A 23,766-nucleotide genomic window follows, 5' to 3' on the forward strand; every position below is an offset into this window, starting at 1 on the left:
AAATACTGTAGCCATTTGTGAAAACCCACTGCATGTTTTTCAAATGTTCTCAAGGAAACGATTTTGAAAATGAAAGGAGATTGTGTGTTAGCAATGCTCTCTTTGGAACAAATGGCTAGTTGCCTTGGGTGACTTTGAACTGGACTTGTTGGAACAGTCAGAAATTGAGATGGCCCGTGTAATTTGACTCACCTGACTCTCTGGGTACCCCACCAAATCCTCTTCAGAAAGAAAGCATCCTTGGAATCATAAGTTCATTATGACTTTGCTTGCATACCTCAATCAGACTCTGACAAAAGAAGTCCATTCCACCACGCGTGTCAGCTAAAGGCGGTCCTTCCACTCCTGCATGTCCTCTAAAGATCTGCATTTGTCCTCACAGTAGTGTCATGTGATGTACACGATTGCCATTGATCAGACGTGCGGCTCCAAAAACAATGGTGGTGGGTCTATTGCTCGGCCAAAAGCTCTCTGAATTTGTTTTGCTGAAGCAGTTTCTTCAAGCAACAGGCATACCTCCCAAACAATCTCTTCTAGAAGAAGAAAAAATCCAAAATCCTGCTGCCGCAGAGCATCCTGTGCCTGAAACAGCAAATCCACATAACACCACAAACGAGGCCTCAACATTAGTTTCCCCTCAAAGATCACACTTTTAAATGTTATGCCAGGCCCACAAGGTTGATAATGGTCACCCGTTAGGCTTCCTACACAAAAGCTGCTAAGCATTAAATACATTTAGAAGATAGTGGTCTTCCAATTAAAAACCTACTGTCCAGCCCCTCACGGTGATTCAAAGGCTTCAGGGCACAATCTTTCATGGGCGCCTTTTGCAAGGGCCTCCACGCTCCATTAACACTGAAGAAGGACTCAGTAGAGTTCCGGAGACACTTTAAGACACACTTCTTTCCCATTGTATATGTGTTTGGGCCGATCACTCCTTTCCCCACTTGAAATCACTCCTGACACTTGTGCTCAGATCTCCAGCCAGTCCGTTGTCTAAGAAAGGCTCTCACCCAGCATTTCTGGGCACAATATCTATCACATTCATGTAGTCCCTAATTGCCAGCTGGGCAGTAACGGGAAAGGGATTGGCAATGGAGATGCCAGCTGTTTTATCAGTCTGCCTATGTATAAGTTAGAAACCTATTAGAGGAAATCAAATTGGCCCCTCCATGGAGATATTTTGTCCAGAAAATGGTAGAATTATCCCCTTTGCTGTTACAGTCAGTGGTCATTCCATCAATCCCCAAATAAGTCTTATGGGATTTTGAATAGGGAAGAACTAAAACCTATAATGGTTAAGAATTACCCGTTACAAATGCAGTATCGGCACATGTGCTTGGTGGTGGTAACAATGCTACTGCCACCGAACACGAAATGAGGGCCTTAGTCTTTAATATTGATGCAGCATAAGAAGCCAACCATTGGACCCCATCATGCCTTACACATGTCTGTTTTAACAGTGTACCTCCTATTCTACTTTGTTCCCTTTCTTCTTCTGAACGTCCACTACCTTTTTTAAGAGATTTGAGGCTAATGCAAGGCACAGTGTAGATCTTAACAAAGCATATACATTAAGTCATTAATAATGTAGAGTGTCTATGGAATCTAAAAGGCTAACAGGTCTGTTCACTGCGTGCCCATGAGTGCGGCCATACAGGGCTTTGTGAACATGATTAGAGTTTTGAAATATGCCCTTTGCTTGTGTGCATGTAGAACCTACAGACCTGGTCTGCTTCAGTCCAATGACGAGGCCAACATTATAGTTCCAGGCTCTTTAGATGTTGGCAAGAATGTTGCCCAGCAGTTTCCATAAATACCTTTGGAGAAGTTGATGCAGGTGAGGATGGCCTAAGGCCGGTCTATGCAACCTGTGGCTCTCCAGATGTTTTCAGCTGCCACTTCAATGATCCCTCACCTTTGACCAGGCTGGCTATGGGTAAGGAGAGTAAAAGTAAGCTTCTATGCTGCCAGAGGATGCTGACCGCTGCCCTACGGGCAAGGCTGATTTGGCAAGGCAGAATCCCAGCGAGGAAGCACCTGTTCTATCATGATTTGGATTATATTTGTGTTTATTTTATTTTGTCTAGCGCTTGATGTCTAAGCGCTACACATAAACAACAAACGCTACAAGGAATGAAAAAATGTCAAACAATCAAACCAATAGCTTAGTTAGGGAAGAAGTGGGATTTTAAGATGGGTTTTAAAGAGGGAATGGGACGATGGAGAGCGTAAAGAAAGGGTGATGGAGTTCCAGGGTATGGGGCCAGCATGGTAAAGGAACGGAAGCGAGGTGAGGCGCATGGGGCATGGGAAAAGAGATTGTGAGCGAAGTGCACAGGATGGGCAATAGAAGGAGATCAGGGAGGAAAGATGGGAAGGGGGTCATGTCATAGAGGCATTTCGAAACAATGCATAGAAACGGAGCGTCGAAAGCTAGCCAATGGAAAGAAAGCAAAGCAGGAGTAATAGAGAGAGAATCCAAAGGACAGGAAGACAGAACGAAGAGGAGCAGGTTGAGAAGAAGGGAGATCGGATAGAAGAGCAACAGAGCAGTCCAGAGAAGACAAGGGAGGAGATAAGGAGCTTGGCTGCAGCATGAGGAGTTCAGCATCTACTGCAAGCTATAGACTGCATAGGTACGGTGTTAGATGATGGACATGGGAACCGAAGCCAGGTGGGCCATCGGCACCCAGCAGCGGGATCCCAGCCTTTGGTGTACTGTGACTGAGACAGTCTTAACATATCAATTCTTTAGCATGAGTCGTGTGTCGGCCCTTCACTTGCTAAAGGTCCCCAGACACCTTCAATATTGTAATACCAAACCGGGTGCCATCAGAATACTTGCAGTAGGCGATATTGTGGTTATTGACAATCCTCAGTGTAGCTGCCATAGACACTGAAAAGGGTCAATGACATAGTGAACATTTGGAGCCCAGTGTAGGTGACTTTGGCTGCCCCCGCAGGAAAGGGGTGTCAGTTGCACATTGCTTTGCAAGAACTTAAACCACTGCAGGTCCACTTCACCAATTTCACATAATGAGCAGACGCTGTGCAGGAGTGTGCTGTACACCACATGTGCATTCGTACACTGCGTGGCCTTGCCATAGCTCCACATAAAAATACTGCTTTGTGCAATTCAGAAGGTAAGTCAAAAGGCTACTGGCAAACATGTGGTGCAAGGGCAAAAACAAAGCCATCGTCCACAGTTCCAGAGTGTTCTGGACAATCAAGAATCTGAATGAGCCCACCTGTTAGACATTATCTCCTGTCATATTCACATGTCATTTCTTTAGATTTGCAAACAGCACATACCTTTGGGGGCTTGTGAACCTCACTGTAGATCGGGGTGTCATCATCCAGCACTTCCTCCTTACCGTCATCACTTTTATTCCCTTCTTTTTTCCTGTGTACAAACGTTTCAAAAAATGAGTTTGCCTCGTGTGCGTCATAGGCCGCAACTTCAATTGCCTCTATGCTCGTTTGTGACATGGCCGCAAAGCTGATTTGAATGCACACACAATACGTTTGAAATGTGCATTCCAGGGAAAGCCAATGCACATGCGAGAGGATGTCAATGCACATGCGAGAGGACGTCAATGCACATGCATGGGGGCTTCATTGCACAAGCATGTCAATATATTTGCATGAGGATTTCAATGTACATGCATGCGAGTTTCAATTACTTTGCATTAGGATTTTAAGGTCACGGGCAAGGGTCTTTGATGCATGAGCATTTCAAGTCCCATGCCATGAGCGTTTGAAGACACATGCATAAGGACATGCATTAGGATACTAAAAGCCACAAACTCATGAGTTTTCTATGCGTGTGGATTTCAAAGCAACATATGTGCGATTGTCAGCGCACATGCATCTCCATGCGCACCTATGCATATTTCAGTGTCCAAGCAAGACAGGTTCCAGGCACATGCACTAGGATTCGATTGCACTTACAAGAGAGTTTCAATTCTCACACACAAAGCTTTCAAATCCGTGTAAGAGGACTTTGAGGGTTAAAGCACACGTGAATGAGGGTTATCATTCACAAGCATTACTGATTTCACAGAGCATTCCAATGGACATGATGAGGAGTCCCACGCGCACCCATGGGATGTCAATGGCCCGTGCAGGAGGATGGCAGTGAACAGGCGTGCATCAAGAGGAGGCAAATGCACATACAGGATGGGCTCAATGCACGTCCCTGGGGAACTCAGCGTGCATGCATGAACATGTATGAGGGTAGCAAAGCCCAAGCATGAGCATTGCAATGTACATCCAAGTGGGTTTCAATGCACATGCATTCACATGACAATTGAGTCACAATGAGTGCTTCAATGCCCATATAAGAGGGTCCCAATGCACGAGCATCGGCATTTCAATGCCCACATATAATGTTTTGCATGTAAAAGTACAAGGGTTTTCTGTAACATGCAGGAGCATGTCATGTTCCACGCACGAGCGTTTCAATGCACATACATAGGGTTGCAATAATCGTACATGATAATGATATAGCCACACATGACTATTCCAATGCACATGTATTATTATGATTCCAATCTACCTACGAGAGTATTCCCATGGATCTTCATGACGGGTTTAATGCACGGTCAGGGGAGGTTCACTGCACGCACATTAGGATTTCAGTGGCCACGCATGAGTATTGCAGTGCCCATGAGCAAGGGTTTCAGAGCACATGCGTGCGGGTTTCAGTTTGCAAGCATGAGGGCATACGTGCGTGTGCAGAAAGGTTCCAGTGCACGTGTGTGAGGGTCGATACACTTTCTTGGATTTCCATTCACATACACAAAGGTTTCAATTTGCATGTTTGAGAGGTTTCATAGAGACACTCGGAACAGAAAAGGTAGTTCCGAGTAGAGCCTGGAAACTGTTTCTTGGCGCAGAGATGAAAACTTTCAGTACACTTAGAATGGTCAGATTAAAATAAATAATGAACTCACCGTCTGTCCATCCGAATCAGTAGCCATCCCAGCAGGCCTATCCCAAGCACGATAAGGACCGCTCCCAGAACACCCCCAATCATCGGCATCATGGATGGTTTGGAAGGCAGCACACCTAAAAAACAAAGAATAATTTAGAAATATTCAATATTCCGGTTGACATGTTGCACTTGTTTCTTATAACAGAGCCGTTTTCCCCCAATGGATCCTTGCGAAAGTTAAAGTTTCCAGCCCATTCTGAGCACGGCCTTGGAGCCGGAGACCTTCAATTGTTCCTCTGCTGGCCACCTTGGAATATGTTAGAAGTGCCAGTAAATGTCACACTTCCATTTGCACAAAAAGAAATTGCGCACAAAATGTCATCATTGAATGTATGATTCTGTGAAAATAGCATTTAGTGCTGGTCGGTAAGTTTTAATGTTGTTGCAATTCTTGGTGACCATTCAACAATTGTCTGAAAATGAACAAAACTGGCTGGCAGAAGAGCAATATGTGTAATCGGGCGCCTTGCTCTTCAATAGTTGAGAAAATAAAAGAGTATTAGACAGGTTTGAATTGGGAGGCATACATGTGGAAACAGCAACCACGATAGAGAGAATGCTACATGGAGCTATGTGCAGTGAACATAAAGAAGGGACGAGAGGGGCAGCCCCCAGCAGAGAACACAGGGAGAAATGTTTCTGCTTCTCTTTGCCATAGTCATAAGGGTGCTGTAAAGATTGCTCCATGATTTAAAGTTTTACAGGGTTAGTTAGGCCCTAAAGATGACGGTGCTGCAGGTGTATGGCATACTTCCAATTGGCCAAATCAAAGTCCCAAAACTTGGCAGGGTCTTGTTAATGTCTTGTAATCAGGCTCAAACTGGGACAAAATAAAGGTCACAGTGCCAAAAACGAAATTATCCTCTGATCTTTTTCTCCTTTTCTTCCTTTGATTCTGCTCTCCACTCTATTGTTTCAAACTGTCTTTCTGCTGTTCAAAACTAGATGTCTTCTCATTTTTCTACCTCTCAACCCTTCTAAAACTGAGGTTCTGTTGTTTCCTGCTTCTACTATTCCTGAGTCTTCCCTGTCTCTCTCTTTTCCTCCATCTTCTCGTTCTTTCTCACTATCTGTGCGTACCTTGGGCGTTACCTTTGATTCTTCTTTTGAAAGACCAAAGGAAACATCAAGGCTTAGTACCACCAAAATGAAATACGCCAATCACGAGTTCAGAGTTATAAGTATACTTTTTAATCAAAGTACAGATAGATATCTGGCTCTCAAGCGCCTCACAGTGTATACCAGCAGACACCGTGAGGGGAGAGAGTGCTGGACATCACAAAGCATGTATTATTTATACACAGTCCCGGTCATTGTCCAGCCCTTCTCCAAACTAATAAGTTACTAAAAGGGTTCATGCCCAGTTCACATGACAAATATGACAATATTGTTTTTATGTTTAAGACATGTGTTTCTATACATAGAGAACAATGGTGGCAAACTTTGTTCTGTTCGGCCATGTAGATATTTTCTTGTTCTTGAGCTTAAAGTAAGTCCAGTTTCAAGAAACAAATTCAATGGGTTTCTGCAAAGGCACATAGTTTTAGTTGTCCAACATTCAATTCCAGTGTTTGTATAAGGATGAAGCTATTGGTGCAGACAACACTTGAATTGAGGTTCAACAGGACACACATTCTGCTCTCAGCAGCCTCAATGTTGACATAGTTCAAAGTTCATTTAGCTCTGCTGCAGCTGAAAACACAATTTACCATTTTAAAACAGAAAACAGGAGTTAGAATCAAAATGGCGGATGGTTCTAAGATGGCGGCAAAGTCAACTCTATTCAAGTCGGTTTAAGCACGGTTTTCAGTACAAATGTGAATGCGCTTAGGCCATAGTTCATAATCAGACGGTATTATGTGAATATAGTTTGACACTTTCTCGTTTTCATTTCACATTTCTTCTATTGCTCACTCTTGTCGTTATGCACTTTTCAACATCTGTCAAGCTCGCCTCTACCTCCTATCATGCCACGAAACCTCTTCTTTTTCTCATATTACTGCTATCTCTATTGCTTGCTCTTCCTGCCTCCCATCGCCTTCCTCTTCTCTCTGTTTATAATTCATCGATGCATCTCCTTTTTTCTTTACCCGCTCGGTCTTTTATCACACTCTCGCTACTTTCTATTTCAGTACTCACTTTTGAATCCTGTCTTCTCTACCACTTTCTCTCCATTTTCTTCAAATGTACCCATGGCATGCCCCCCTTATCTCTCTGCCTTACTCTTGTTCTAAGTCCCATCTCGCCCTCTGAGATCACAGAATGTATTTCTTTTAACTGTTCCCAAACCTTCCTGAGCTTCTTCTCATTTGCGTTCTTTTGCTCTTCTACCTCCCTAAACTTTGTAAACCCCTCCCGTCACATTTCGTTCTGCCTCATCTTTCTGTATTTTGTAATAAAACCTTAAAACTCATCTTGTATCTACTCTTGTCTGTAAATCCTCTTGCGTTCCCTTCTTCTGTTTTTATCCATGTTTACATTTCATCATGATTGTACTGTTTTTTTATATATTTTGCTCAGCGCCTTTGGTGAAAAGTGCTCTATTAATCCAATTAAATGAAAATAAATGGAATTAAATGAAAAGTGCATAACGTGACATTGTTTGAGTAGTAAATATGCATGTATTTCTTCTGTACATGTAATGGAATGTTGCTACATACTTAAAATGAGTCAACCCATCCCTAAACAAAGTCTGATTCACATGTAAAGTTGTTATGCAATCATATCCTGCATCATATATAAGGCAGCTGCCCTCAAGCCACCCAGCTACCTCGCAGAGAAGCTCAGCATCTCTGGCGTACAGTGCCCCAACAGGAGCCAGGCCACATGCACACTCGAAATCCGCCAATGCAAAAAGGAAAAGACCAGAGAACAAGCCTTCTCTGCCTACACCCCAAGACTATGGAACCTCCTCTTTGTCAGCTACCATCCTCTTTGTCGCCACCATGCTCCTACACTTCAGAAACAAACTCAAGACTCAGCTTTTCAGGAAGTCTCTCCTCCTGAACACTTAGGCCATCACATCGCTCCACGCACCATCTGACTCGCTAGATGCTGTCCGCCCCTCTTCTTTCTGCCACCCTGTACAGCTGTACCCCTCCTCTGTGCCCCTCTGTATACTACCCTCTGCTGTATGTCTGTTCTGTTGTTACCTCTGAAAAGCACTCCGTTATGCATCTGTACTGTTGCATACCTCTGTAAAGCACATTGTTGCTTCTCGAAGCTAGGTCCGCGCTCAATAAATTAGGTATACAGAAAGGGGCGAGCGTGTTGGGAGGTCGAAGGGGAATGCGTGGGGTCTCCCCTCACATTTATTTGCGGTAAAATGCAGCAAAAACATTTGGTGAAATGGAATTCAAAGAAATACCTGCAAGGAAATATGACAGATCCGGAATATTGCTCTTAAAATGACAAGGTTTAAGGATATTTTGCAATTAAGTTTGCGAGTTCTCCTGCAACAAAGGTTTAAGGAAGTTATGGCAAAAGGCAAATTCAGGCATGTAGGACAGGATTTTAAACAGCAATAGACAGACTCTGTCCTGTCCATCATTTCCACTACAATGTACATATTTATTTTTAATACGTATTTAATTGGAATTTAAGAAGCAGGTGCACATTTTATGTAAGAGCATCTCTGCATTTGGATGGCATCCTAAAGGGGGCATACGCTCAGTACGCCAATGTGTGTGAGTGCTGCCCATTACAGCCAACTCCCTACTTTGGGCTCCAGGAGAGTGCTAGTGAATGTAGGCGCATCGGCAAGACACCTACACTGGCCAATCAGTGCTACTCCGCCAGTGAACCTCACTGGCAGTGCCGATACCCTTAGGTGATGCAATAGCATCTCGTCAGCTCAGTTTTTCCATGCAAGAAACAGCCCCATAACATCTACACAACATACCAGATCCAAATGCCACTACATATAATAAACCCAGAAAGCACAAAAACAGCTGATATTAGCAACAATGCAAAAAACAGTACCCCCATCTCAGGCGTCTGCATAACGCCTTTCAAGAGTCATTGCTACTCCCAGGTGTTTGCCTCCTTGAGAGCGGTTTGCCTTTGGTTGATTATCCTATGTATAACATAGCACTGTACTATAGATAAAGACATCTTCGTGGTTCAAAGGCTTGGCGTTTGAGCTAATTTTCATACCCACAATGCATCAACAATCTCGCTCTGAAATGGAGGGGGAGTTCCGGCTATGGTAACTGAGAGGGCACTGTGCTGTGTGTGCTGTTACATCTCAGACTGAAGTCCTTTCCCACAGCTTTTGCACCCTCCCTAAGTTTCTGATTTTTACTCAACCTGACCCAATGCTCCACCCACAAGGATTCAGATTATTCTGCTGTGGTATTCCCTAATAAGGGCGCAACGTGTATATAGCTGTTTGCATCCTTAAGAGTTGTCTTTCTTGGGTGGAACGCGTGATGTATAAAACAGCACTTCCCTATAGACAAAGATGATTTTCTGGAGCAAAGGCTTGACATTTGAGCTAATTTGTCTACGCACAGCGCACTCCATCTGGCTCTTAGCCTGAGGCGTACATTCCTGTGATGGATAGTGGGAGGTGCTGTGCTGTCTGTGTGACTTTGCTGAAATGGCTAATTCTATTTTTCCAATACCTTGAAAGGCCTTTATAAAACATTCTCACTCATATTTGCAAGTAAAACTAGCTGGAGATCTAAAAACCAACAGGTTATGCAGGTATCTTTCCGCAAGCCTAGCCAAGTTAGAAGAGAATGGTCAGTAACTACTCTAAGCTTATGGCCAGTTAAATAGTATTTTAAATATACAATTGACCACTTGATGGCAAGAGCCTCCAACTCAGTATTGAAATGGATTATTCACGGGGGAAGAGTTTACGGCAAACATATAGCGCAGGATGTTCCATCCCATCATATTCTATCTAAGCCCCACTTCAGATACATCTGGCTATAGTATAAATTCCTTGCTGAAATTTGCAACCTTCAATACTGTCTCACTACTATGTGCTTTAGTGTGGCAAAGCTAGTCTAAACTTGTTTTCCCCATCGTAACTTAGTAAGCTGGATCAGTGTGGGTGAGAGGGAGTCCCAGAGAGAGTCGGCGAAATGTCGTTCATAACAGGGTGGTCTATATAGGAGAAGGAAGCTGTGGGTGGTGGAAGGGCTGTGGAGGAATTTAGCGAGAATGGATTTGCATTTGGTGTCTTAAGGCAGACTTTCAGTGGAAATTAGTGAAAGGTGTTCTTTGTAGAGGACGGCTAGACCTCCCGCTCTGCTAGGCCTGTGATGTACAAGCAGGGAGTAGCCGGGAGCTGAGTGTCAGCTACGTAGTTTGTGAAATAAAGTCCTACGGAGTCTAGGAGGTCAAATAAAGGGCAGCAGAACACATTGAAAAGCGCTGGGGACAAACATGCACCTTGTGGCGCTCCACATTTTATCTGCTTGGCCTCAGAAGAGGCATTCCCCAATACTTTAACTCCCTTTCTGACCACCCACAACAAGTGGGTTTAATGGATGCAGGCAGAAGCAGTGCTGTATATATTTTCAGTGGCACAAATTGTGCCTGCACCTCTCAACAGAACTGCTATATTTTCAGGAAAAGTAGTCTAATCAGCAGAGCTGCAATACGCATGTCATGGCACAATGCCAATTATTCACAGCAGAGTGGATTGCATAATGGCCACATTTTTTAGCAGGACTGCTATGTTTTGGGACAGTTCTTAACAGATCTGTGGTAATGACAAAGCACAAACATGTGTTTGTATTTTCTGAGCAAGAACAGTGTCTCAGCTCTTCCCAATGGTATCACTACAAAATACTGAATCCCATTATTGCGAGGTAGAAAATCTTGCACAAAAAAATTAGTTTCCCCTCAAAAATAGATGGGGGTGAGGGTGTTGGGTAGGGGTATTTGATAAAGTGGGGGATGTGAGGAAGGATCTATGGGGGGTCAACCCCACATTAAAAATAAAATACATTTGTTTTACATGCAAGATGTGTGACCTCACAGTAAAGAAATTGGGCATTTTCACGTAGATCTTTCCCACCATTCTCCTGAGCTGGTGTGATTCACACTGACGGTCATTGTAAGAAGCTGGCACTGCTGTCATATACTTCAATCCCCCCTACTTGGTCTTGCGCTTTTCAAAACATCTGCTTCTCCCATTCCGATTACTGAGTCCCACTGCCAAAAATCTAGCACATTTCAAAGCCTCATTATGAATCTCCTGACTCATATATGATAGACAGTCCAAACAGGCTGAGGGCTTTTGACAAGCTAGCTATTTCAGACTAGCCTCACATGGAACTGCAAGTGCCCTAACGCTATGTGCTTTTCAGAGTCAACAGCCTTTTGGGAAAGATAGCTCAGTGGGTCAAAAACCCTGCTGCAGAGATCATTGTGTAACCTGTTAGTTCTAATCTTGTTGCTACGTGAGTTAATGCGTTTGCATCATAGGTATGTGTTTAAGATGCAGGTAACATTCAATTGTAACAAAGCTGACTTAGCTTTCGACTTGTCAAAAGGACTACTAAATGTTCAGTGATTCCGAATACACAAAAAGGAGGGGAAGAACAACTTTGAACCTAAGTAATACAAGGGAAAAAAGAGGGTGTGGGAGGGCGAGCCGAGAGAACAGAGAAAGTATTAGACAATACAAAACAGGAATTTGAGCAACAGAAAGAGAGAGAGCAATGAGCTACATAAGAGAGCAACACAGAAAGGGAGAAGGGAAACAGGTCAATAATAGGACACGCACAAAAAAGGAGTGAGTTATGGACTCAGAGCAATAGAGACATACAGAGACAGTAAAATAAGAAAAGACAGATCAACAGAAGACTGGGAGTGCTGGAAATAGAAAATCCAGACTAGAGAGAGGCAGGAAAATAACATCAGCGGCGCAGTGCAAGGAAGACAATCAAAAGGATTAGCAACCACAATAAAGACAATTAAAAAACATATATAGCCAGAGTAATGACATGAGAGTGGAAGAGGAGTTAGATCAACTGATACAGCACAATGTAGGAGGGAAACCACATTAATAGAAGGCAGAGATGGGAGAGGCATAGTGACAGAGCAACAGACCTCAAAGCGTGGCATAGCAACACTTGAGGGTGAGAGGCAAAACATCAGAAAGTGAGAGAGAAGGGAAACAGGGTAGCAAAGGGAAGGAGAGATGGAGCAAAAACATGGAGTGGCTGTCAAGCAGGTAGTGCCAGGCTGCAACAGTGGGCCTGAGGGACAGAGAAGTGATGCTGGTTGAATAAGGTACTTCATTTATGATGTAACTAGGTGGCATCTGTAATAGTTCTTAACAGAGTTTTAGTGTCCAAGTATAATGAAGATGAAGCTGGGTGGTACGCATCGACAAGTTCTTTGCCACTACTCTCTTGAAGTTGGATTTACTCTCCAATTCTGTAAATTGGGAGTAAAATACTCTCACGCCAAAATTCTAACTGGAGCACTGCTTCTTCCAAATGAGTTCTGAAACCTTGCTTTACAGTTATAGAAATTGCTATCTGTCTTACGATGTTATGAGGATTATCTCCATAATGCTCTTGTTGTCTAATACCCACTTTAGTCCTAGTGGGATTGTCACTTTAATGAGGAAGATTACTCCTGAGGCACTCTTGTTTCTTAGACCTTCGAATATCCCTATTCTGACAAGGGAGATCACTCCAGAGACTCTCTTGACTCTTGATTCATTGGTTATCACTACCGAGATGAAGAAGATTACTCCAGAGGCTTTCTTGACTCTTGGTTCTCTGGGTATCACTACTGTGATGAGGGTGAGTATTCCTGCTGCAGCCCCACCCGAGTTTCTCACAATTCCTGTTACTTTGTTTGTGCTGGGAACGTGTGTCCAGTTCTCCCTGGGGTTGCGGGTGGCTCGTTGTTCACTTGTCGCTTCCTTCTGGTTCACCTGCACGGCTCAGTGAAGGCATGGGGCTGGCGTTCTCAGCATCATTGTTGGACCGAGCGGCCCACCTCCCAGGGGTCACGCCAACACCTCCACTGCCCTAACACTGGAGTGAGTAGGCTGCCTGCCATCTCAATGGATTTTGCTGCTGCTTCCACTTTCCCGCATCCTCTCTCCCGAGGACCAGCAGCTTCTCTGCACAGCTGAAAGGTTCTCTGGTTTGAACTTCCTGGGTTTGTCTGACTCCTTGTCAGCTTCTTTCTCTTTCCTCCAGTCCATTCTCAGTTTTTACCTCTCTTAGTTCGGCCCACCCAAGCGCAGTGTTACAGTCTGTTGGTTGTTTCCATGATGTACTCTTCATGGCTCCTCATGGCCACCTCTTCCCAGTAATCTTAGAAAAAGGTATGCTATAATTCTTGTTCTTCCTCATCTTGATGGTGTCAAGTCTCAAAGAAGGAAGGGAGGGAGTGTTACAGTAACACACAGTAGTATTATCAGTTGCACTCTCTGCAGACTTTAGGAGTTTTGTAGCTGTAAGGACAAGAGTGTTAGTGAGTTCCTCCATTTAATGAGAGTCCTTATTTCTGCCCTATACCCCGAGTCAGGCCTTCTGATCATGCGTGGCTAACCTTGTGGTCATTCCAAAATTCCAGCTGTCACCGGTACGTGGCCGGGCCTTCTCAGTTGCATCTGGAAAGCTTTGGAATGATCTCCCTGCGACTCTTCAGAGCATTGAGAATCACCTCCCTTTTTTTTTTTTTACATTTTGTTTTAAATTGTATATGGTTTAAAATCCATAAAAAAATATAGACAAACCTTTACAATGTAATACATCATGATCTTCATACTCATTCATACAAAAATAAATCAAATCAGAAAACATTAAAAACAAAACCCAGAGACAAAACCCCCTCCCCCCATTTAGAGAAGGAAACTATAGCTGTGGAGAGTGAAGGTACCGCCCCCTCACATGCCGGTAAGGGAGAGTACGTGGGTTACTGGGCCGTTTCAGGGCGAATACCACGTGTCACACACAATGCAAGAGATCCCAAAAGAAGGAAGTGAGATAGTTGATGCAAATACAAACATTGTAAATGCAGCAGAATTGATTCAGACACAGACATTGTGGAAAGCCTAAGTAAAGGCAGTAGAATTGATACATATACAAACATTGTTGGACGTCTGAGTAACAATAGTAGGATTCATACCAACATTGTGAAGAAAAGTTTGCTGAACGAATACTGGAGACATATTGTTTCATGGATGCAAAAGAGAGTGAAAAGAAAGCAGCAAAGCCATGGCATGATAGTTAATTAGGCAAACAGTCAATCTGGGACTCACAGCCAAATAGGAAAGCTGTAACACCCGGGGAGGAGAGTAAACCAGGAGTGGGAAGAAAAGTGAGAAGAGACAAAGGGTTAAAACCCTCACCTTGAATGTGTGAAATGGTAACCAAAAGGGAACATCCGTACCATTTTTAAGGATAAGAAAAAGTACCCTGGCAGGAGAGTATAACAGGGAGAGAAGAAGAAGGACTAGAAAAAGCTCAGGGGTCAAAACCCCTCTGTGGAAATGTGGAACAGGGATTGTTAGGCAGAATCATATGCAGTACCCTTTGGGAACACTACACACAATTAAGACTACAAGTGAAAGTACAATTTCACCTTTGGTATGAGCCTGTACTACACAGTAAAGTGGTAGCGATGGCTGAGCAGCCAGACTTATCTAAAGAGTAAAGGGAGCAGTACAAGAGTTTACACAAAGGACAACAATTACTATGATTCAAACAAACACTGATTCAGGTTTCTGTGCAAAAGAACATACATTTATTTATTTAGTTATAACAGTTCACTATCATAAAGCAGCAGAAAATCACAGTCATAATATACTACAACAACCCCCAATCAATTCTGGACAAGTTAGGCTCAAAATGAAGTCTGAGCAAAATGGCACTCCAGCAATTTAAAAGGGAGGAAAAGACAAGGTTATTCAAAATCAATAGCACCAACAAGTTATAGGCAGGGCAATCTAGAAAAGACTACTACCGCTAGGATTCAAGTCAATAGGTCTGGGCCAATGTTAATGGTTCAGAGTCTTTGCAGAGGATCACACAGTTCAAAGTAGTTTGCGGTTAAGTCTTTGCCAAGAGTTCAAAACGAAGTTGGTCAGAGGAAAAGTTACTTAAAGGAGAAGAGAAGGACAAGCCTTTGGAGAGGCGAAAGATTTCCCGCTCTTTCATCACAGTCGGACGAAATGGATGACTGAATTTGCACAGTACCTTTAAAGAAGAAGAATGCTGTAGCTGAGGCTGGTGTTCCTGGCAGTTCCTGCAAGCTTGCGGTTCCTGAAGCTTCAGTCATGGTGACAAGAAGGAGGACAGCTGGAGGATCCTGCACTGCCCAGGGAAGAAGCCACCAGCAGAGCAAAATGACGAATAAAAGGTGAGCTCCTTAAAACCCAAACTTGTTCTCTTCCCACTGGCTATCCGATCTACTGCAGCGATGGACAGTAAATTCGACCAGCATGAGGACCGGTGTCTGGCGAGCTGGTTGTTCCCACCGAGCTAAAGGGGAGAAGATTCTGTGCAGATCTCCTCTGTTGTCGAAGTTTCAGGCGATTCGACCTGTAGCAGGACTTCACCAGGTGTCCAGTAGTTGCAGCAGTCGTCTTCCTTCAGCTTCTCGTTAGTTCTCTCATTCCAATGGCGACTCTGCCTTCCATTCCCAGAGACTGGCTTTTTATGCACCAAATCCCCCATTCACATAGCCTGGCTGTCAATCACACAGCAGGGTGGTTGTCTTGGCCGGGCAGCCAGCTAGCCAATCAAACAAGAGTGCGACTTGGGTCTCCAAGAAGACCCTGTGCAGGGGGGCCTCGAACCCCTCCCTCACATCCTGCCCACCTAGACACTCAGGCGCCTAAGGACGGCGAACACAGGAACCAAACCTGGTTTGGCGCGCAGAGTAAAACACTAGAAAGTCCTTCACAAAAAGATATGGCAAAAGAACTCATCCGGAACTAAGTTAAATTAAATGTGGATTACCGGATTTGAGTTTGAGGCTACCAACATAGCCTCTAATGGCACCGAGGCTATTTTCATAGTCCGTGGCAGAATAAAAATGGTAGATACCACTGCCACCAGCCAAATCTTAGAGAAAGGGGAACATACTAATGTTCCATGAGAATTAGACAAAAGGGGATAACTATTAACCCCTCCAGTACTCTATGGGAAGATAGGGTGTACTGGGTCTGTACATTTAAAAAGACTAGTAAAGTCAATGGCAACTTTACATGTTCTGGGAGACAGTAGTCAGTCCAAGAAAATGGAGTTTAAAGTGGGAAGTCAGAAAAGACAACCCTGTGTCACTGTACTAAAGGTGCTGGGTGACACACAGTAAAAAGATGATGCCTATGGGGTGGGTGAGACTCCATAGTCCACGAGCAAAAAATGTACAACACACAGCAAAACACATGTAAGAGTGGAAAAAAAAGACTCACACTCTTACCAGGTGAAACAATTAAAGCCTAGAAATCCAGCAAAGCTGCTGAGGGACTCAAAAGGTAAAAGAAATTAGCCATTCTGGAGAATTCTCCCTAACAATGATAAACGGAAAAGAGGGAAACCATATCCCTTTAAGGATAATTGTGATTCAAGAGAACTGTGTGCTTTCAGGAGATTAAAGTGAAGAGTCTTCCAGCTTGAACAAACTGGAACTGTGATAAAAGTAGTACTTAAGCCACTAGAACAAATTAGGGGAAGGGAAAAACCCTTTCCTGGTGGAACATTATTTCTTTTCTTTTCTGTGCCTTGGAACTTTATGTTTGGCACTTCACGCGAAAGCTATAGGTCTATAGCTCATCGAAATCTCCATTTTGTCCTTATATTTGGTTTAGCGTGTGTAAGGGTCAGTTCAGGTTTTTGGACACAGGTCTGAGGACGCTGTATTTGTTTAACATCCTGACACAGACTTTCCTTAGTATTATTGAGGTAGGGAAACCCCTCATAGAGTTAGGGATAGATAGGATTTGCCCAACCCCTCTTATTATTTTGACAATAAATGTTTGTGACCAACACTTAACATGCCCCTGTGTCCGAGTCTTAACCTTGATCCCTTACAGTGGTCTTTGACTGGATCACTAAGCTCCTTGAGCATAATGGCCTAGGAGTTCAACTTCAATCTGTTTCTTATAGTAAAAACTCCACCGAGACTGCACTTATGCATGTCTCCAACTTTCTTTCTTATGCTCACCACTCCAAACTTTATTCTATACTCAAACTTTTGGACCTGTCTGCTGCTTTTGACACTGTTGACCTCTCCTCCTCCATCTCCAGGACTTTTGGTTTATTTGAACTTGCAAAACTCTGACATCATCCCGCTCCCTGTCAGCATCCACCAAGGATAAGTCCTTAGATCTATGCTATTTACCCTCTATACATTTGCATTAGAAAGACTTTTCTCATCCTTCGGCTTTCACTATTACCTTTTTGCTGATAACACTAAAATATGTTTCTCCTTTCCCTCCTTGCCCCCATCCATCTCAGAACAGATCACTGAAATTCATCACTGGATGGCTCTCCGTTGCCTCATGCTGAACTCATCAAAAAGGATGTCATCTTTCTACCAGCTGCCAATGACACCCCTCCCTTCCCCTCTCTATCTCCTTCCTGCCTGATCTTCTTGTTCCCTCATCCTAGGCTTGCAATCTTGAGGTCCACTTCGATAAAGATCTATAACTGCAACAATTCATCACTACCACTGCCTATGCTGCATTATTTTCTTACTGACAACTCTACAAAAACTCTAATCCTTTACTCTTGTGCTCAGCAAACCGGACAACTGTTCAGGCATTCTCCTTGGCCTGCCTGTCTACTCCTTCCTCCCTCTTGACAAAGTCCTCAACTTTTTTACCCGCACTCTCTACAACCTACCCAGACCCGCCAACCCCCCTCACTTCTACCTACAAACAATATGCAGGTTAACTCTCACCACACAATCGTTCTCTTTTCAAGTTCCTTCTACCAGTATATAAAGCTAACAATGGTCTCGCTCCTCAGTGCCTATCTGATTGAATCTCAGTTGAACCGCTATCTTGTTCCCTCCAGCCCGCCTCTGCACTCAACCTCACAGTCCCATACCCTCTCTGGGCCTCCTCTTCCTCCCACTCTTTCTCCGTGCTCAGCCCCGTCCACTAGAACACACTGCTCATTACAATCAAATGAAACTACACTTACTTGCTAAAGAGGGATCTGCCCCTGCCCTCTCCAGCATCGTTCCTACCTGACCCCACCACTGCCGCTGGTGATGTACAGGCATACTTCGTGGGAATACTTCTGCCATCTGTAAATGTGTTATTATAAGTAATTTCTAATTGAAATAACATCCCTGTTCTTCAAATAAATACAAATACAAATAATACAAAGATCCATCGTATTTACTTATGGAACTCTTTTTTCCCCTTAACCTTTCCTTGTTTTGATAGATCCATGTGACACAATTACTGCGTCCGTGACTTCTTCTGGTTCCTTATTTATAAACACTCCAATGTCTCAGCATACTGGAGGTGGTTTTGGGCTGCTATTTAATCCTTTCGGGCTCTTCTGTTGATTTCTAATTAGTATCTTTGAATGTCAACCAACGTGTGTACTTTCCTCTCTCAAACCTCTCTGGTATGTGGCCATTTATGGCCCCGCTGGCCCTCTTGCTGGCTTTCTTGAAGAGTTTTACCAGATTTTATCTCTTGCTCTCTTAAGTATGCTTCTGTGTTGGTTTGGCATTCACTTTAATAGTTATTTATCCGATTCCTCCCATCCTCTAACTTTGCTTACTTGATCATATAATGTATCTCTTTTTCCTCTTTTCATCTCCAACTGATATTCATGGAAATACACTTGATCCTGTGTTTGTCACACATAATATTAGTAACCGAACTTACTTTCCTATTGTTTGAACCTCCAAATGGATCATAAATCTCTATTTTATTTGTTATATACTTTTCTTGTTTTATTTCTATTGATGTTGCCCCAAATCGCATCCCTAGCACATCCTTTAGACTCAATGCCCATCATGTATCTATTACTACATTGACTGGTGTTAGTTTGTCCACTCTCCCTTCAGCTCAATCGCTCACTTCATCCAACCTCAATGTAATACCTGTAGAACTAGGTGATTTACTGTGTACTGTCACAAGCCACAATTCAGTCAATGCCAATCTGGCAAACACATTTCTAGAGTAAAACTATTAGGGGGAGGTCAAATAGAGTATCAGCCATAGTCTTTGACTTTCAACCAATCTGTGACAGCAAGGAAAACCACACGCTCCCAGGAAGACTCTAGAAGGGAAGTTGCTTCTAGCTACCTTCAGTCCACAGCATATGTTCTGCATTGGCTGCTTTCTCATGTCACATACACCCGCCTGAATCAGGAAGTGGTGTTATGCCCAAAGCACATTTACTGCATCACTACACAAGAACCTTTCATAACCATAATACAGGTGTCTCTCAACAGTATGTGCAACAGTGAACAGGTAGTGATCATATGGGCTTTTCAGCCAGAACTATGCAACAACCTAGGTACGTTCTTTGCCAAATAAAGAACATAATCGTCACAAAAATGTCCAAGGCAAATAAGTCAGGGCCCACCTCAGCCAGTTCCAGGCTTACAAACCCAGCCTGGGCCAAGCTGCAACACTAGACTGAACCACTGGACTTAATCCCAGACTTGATAGGCCCAAGACAAGGTATATACTCCAGGCACCCTCTGCCCAGGAGGACTGATAGCTGTAGCTCACGCAGAAATCCTCTTGAAGCTTGTTTCTGCACTCATCAACAGCACATAGCGAGGAACACCATATTGAGTCCAACCTCCTCCTGGACAACTGTCAGCTTAGAGATTATTTTCCTGTGGATTCGAGAAAATGCTGTCAAAATGGGTGAACTGGTGTGACGAATTTGCATGCCTGACCATCGAGGAGTAATCAAGGGTGCCAAGTGCACCCTAAGCCACGTGATTCTGGGCCCAGGGGCAGTGTCCTGGCTATGCCGGTCATGTCACCAAAGGGGGATCAGGGACTCATAATTTGAGGCCTGGAAATACTGTCCCTTTAAGGCATTATGGGTCTGTGGGCCACTAAAAGGTCAAGCTAGGGAAGAAAACCTAAATTAATCCTAAAACCCTCATGGAAAAATCCTTATTGTGAGCTACATTTTTAAAGATGCTCATCGTAGGGCAAACACTAAGATGCATTTAGAGCACCACAGTACCATAGAGCCAGATAGGGAGTGGGAGAGCAAAGACTTGTGCAGCCCAGGGAATGTGGGAGAGTGTCATGCAGCTGTCTCCTTGTGCGCAGTTAATCTCTCCCACGATACGATCATTCTCAGGCTCCAACATGACAGACACCCATCACAAAGGCTTTGTCTGTGTATACAGAGTGGACAGGACAAAGGAAACACAAATAGGTAGAGAACTCCCCAAGCACAGGGAACCACCCATCCTCACTCTTAACACCACACCACTTTACACCTGACTACAATAGGGAGTGAAACTCCCCAAATGGTGGCTAAAACATATATAAGTGGGGCAAAAGACAAGAGAGATGTGTTGGTGTTTTTTCAGAAGGCGAAAATAGATTTTAAATAAATATCATCGTGATTATTGGATACCCTTAGAGTTGGTTCCCCTAAATGACACTATGGTATACCCATATCAAAGCAGTAACTCACAAGACAGTCCTAGAAGACCAAGGAACAAGAAAGCAATGCTTACCTTACATCTAGGAGCCAGGCATAACACACCCTATGATTGACCCCCCCCATCCCACTACCGTGCCTCATTTACCAATAGCATTTATCTTCTCGCACATCCTAATCAGTCTCTATAAGCCACTTTTTGGAGTTCCAGGAATTATTATTGGGGAGCTTCCCTGTGGTAACATAAGTAGACACTGCATGTATTCTAAGCCTACACATCTGCCAGGATACCCAGAGGATGCAACCCCCTCATGCGTCCAAGACTACCCAATCTCTAACTTATAATACTCCAAAACTATCTTTGAATCCCAAAACATATGTTAACCAAAAACATTTCTACTTCACCAGGTCTGTGGCTCAGTGGACTAATGCATCCACTACAGGGACCTGTGTTTGACATCATGGTCACAGGTTCGAATCCCGGCAGGCCCACTCAGCCCTTCATCCTTCCGAGGTCGATAAAATGAGTACCATTAAGTTGGGTAACAATACACATCTGTTAATTGGCACCAAGATGCCCCTTTCGTTGTGAACGTGTGCTTTACAAATGCGCCTGCTATGTCCTCGCCCCACCCCCTTACATAGCATGGACTAACATGCACCCATACTAACACAAACCATTTTCCCGCCCTAATTCCCCTTGTGCGTCCGAAACCCCATCCGTGCTCCCTGCTCTAACTGCACTCTTGCCTATGCTCTACCCCCAGCAGGATCCCGTTCTCAAGAGGAAGCACAAATCGCCATGCACAAGGATCAAGTACTTTGAAAATACTACCTTGGTGATTCTGCAAAGTTCAAAAGCCAAAAGATTTGGTCTGGTCACCCCTATATACAAATATAACAATCAACTAGATCCAAATAACTATAGTGGAACTTTGTGTGCAGCAACCTACAGGCACGGCTCTGTACTATCCTGAACAGGAGATAATGAGATCCTAAACAACAGGCAAATAGGATCCACTGAGGGCATATGATGACAGACCAGTAGATGTCCTAAACCCTTCAAAAGATAAATACCTCTGTAGTTGAGTATGAACACATATTTGCATACTTCACTGGAAGCCTTTGACTAGGACTCTTCCTACAATTTTTAGAAAGTTATATTGATGGAAAACATATGATGCGATTAGGAGTATGCACCCGCAAACAGACGACTGATCCCTTCAAACAAGATCAGAGAGTAATTTAAGTATGTTCACTATTGGATGACTTGTGACAGGTCACTGGCACATGGACTAACACCAGGGGACAGAAAGATCAGCTGCTTTGTTTATGATGGTGGCATGTTCTTTTGTTGCTGGCAGAACAAGGGCTATAGAAAAGCTTGCACACACTTGAAAATTACTGCAAACGATGTTGCCTCTACACAAAAAGGCCAAGACTAAAGGGATGATTTCCCGAAGAAAAGCCAGAACAAATGATTGAACACACATCTAGATAGCTGTACAAAATAGTAATGATTTCATCGAAGCCAGGAAGTACTTGAAAGAAAATGCCATGTGAGGGTTTTATGACTCCATTTCGTGGAGCAGAAATGCCGTGGTAGTGTCTCAACAACCCGACAGGCGCTCCATAACAGGATTGGTGGCGAATACACAGTTTTCTATTCATAATGCATCTGATGACACAAGTTCAACATCAAACAGACCCAAACATTTAATCCTCATCCATTCCTATAGGTTACAAAAATACAATACTAACAATACAACAATTGCAATACATTTATGGTGAATATACTAAATGTTATTCAAAATGGCAAAATAGTGGATGTGCAAACTAATTCAGCCAATAGAGATGGCAAACTATTATGTGTTATGCTTCGCACTAATATAACATTGTGCTACTGCTAGTGTTCTTTCAATTGCCATGCGCGGTGCATCCTTTTTTGTCTAGCATTTATATTCTTGCTTTGACCTGCAATACTTGTTTTTCCCTTCAATTCCTGTTATTGCCAACTAGTTATGACTATGACCGTAAACCTGCTGGTCACATCTATAAAATGCAAAAAAATGGTTACGACCATCTTCTTAATACATTAAAAACGCCTTCATCGGGGCAAAGCGCCTGCAGAGAGACACAAAACCACACTCCGTTTCAAATCTCCCAGTCCAAAAATGATGAATGCATCACATTTTCTAAACAGCTTTCATTGGTGACTAATTGTATCTCCAAATGGCAAGAAATCCCAAAGATAAGAAATCCAATGTGGTTCATGCCTCCATTCATGTGTACGTGGTCTACCCATATCACCGCTGGCCATACCGAACACCCTCTAACAGAGTATAGTCAAATTACGTGTTGTAGAGACAAATCTGTCCAAGACAGATAGGAAACAGAACAGCATCAGACCATGATATCGGGAGGATAGCTCAGGCGTCGGGAGGATAGCTCAGGCGCAACGTGCTCGCCTTGGAAGCAAGACGACACGAGCAACACAGGTTCGATCCCCGGGTCCGCGCTTAGAAACCTCTGGGTATTAAGCGCGTTATAAATAACCTATCATATCATATCATATCATGTCTTGGCAACTATGGGCGCACCTACTTCCTTGGTGAAAGTCTCACACACATGAACAATTTCGAAAAAGGAATCAATATCAAGGCAAGGAAACATTCTATGAAAAAAGAAACAAATCATATGGGTCCCGGCTAACAGACGTAGAGAGCTTCAGACTAAGTCTAGGATACCCGAGAGCGAGTCAGTTTCAGCCAGGCATAAGGGGACTCTCACCTTATGTGCAAAGAGCAACACAAATACAGAAAGGCTTTAGAGGAGTACCAGAGGCTGCCAACAAGAAGGAACCAACACAAGAGGCCAGCAGGAAGATGAGAAGGAAGCTTGCAGTCAAGACTCCACTGCACGTGAGAGGCATATGTGCTCACCTGGGGGATCGGTAGTACACTAAGGAAGTCAGCAGCAGGGTCCTCGGAGACATCATTTCTCTCTCTCTCTACAAGGACGATTAGCCAAGAATCTCTCACATGGCATGGGGTCTCCCTGGCTACACACAAGTAGTGGTCAAAGTGGGAGGGAGCGGTCGGGAGAGGTGCTCCTCTACTTCTTTTAATAAAGTTTTACCGTTCGTATACTTTTATTTTAAAAATAAACGGT

General features: G+C 43.6%; 1 protein-coding gene across 2 annotated transcripts in view; it reads right to left on the bottom strand.

Moving 5' to 3' along the window:
- The window catches only part of LOC138528594 (myelin-associated glycoprotein-like), an 889,265-nt gene that overhangs the window by 48,546 nt on the left and 816,953 nt on the right, over window positions 1–23,766 (bottom strand). For both annotated transcript variants that reach the window (XM_069640378.1, XM_069640386.1), the window contains exons 10-11: window positions 4,959–5,073; window positions 3,316–3,406 (exon numbers count right to left, since the gene is read on the bottom strand). In XM_069640378.1, coding sequence (XP_069496479.1) covers window positions 3,316–3,406; window positions 4,959–5,073 — 206 coding nt within the window. The remainder of the gene's footprint in view (window positions 1–3,315; window positions 3,407–4,958; window positions 5,074–23,766) is intronic.

The sequence above is a fragment of the Ambystoma mexicanum genome, chromosome 1q (assembly GCF_040938575.1).
Source record: "Ambystoma mexicanum isolate Mex_15411 chromosome 1q, UKY_AmexF1_1, whole genome shotgun sequence".
Classification (NCBI taxonomy): domain Eukaryota; kingdom Metazoa; phylum Chordata; class Amphibia; order Caudata; family Ambystomatidae; genus Ambystoma; species Ambystoma mexicanum.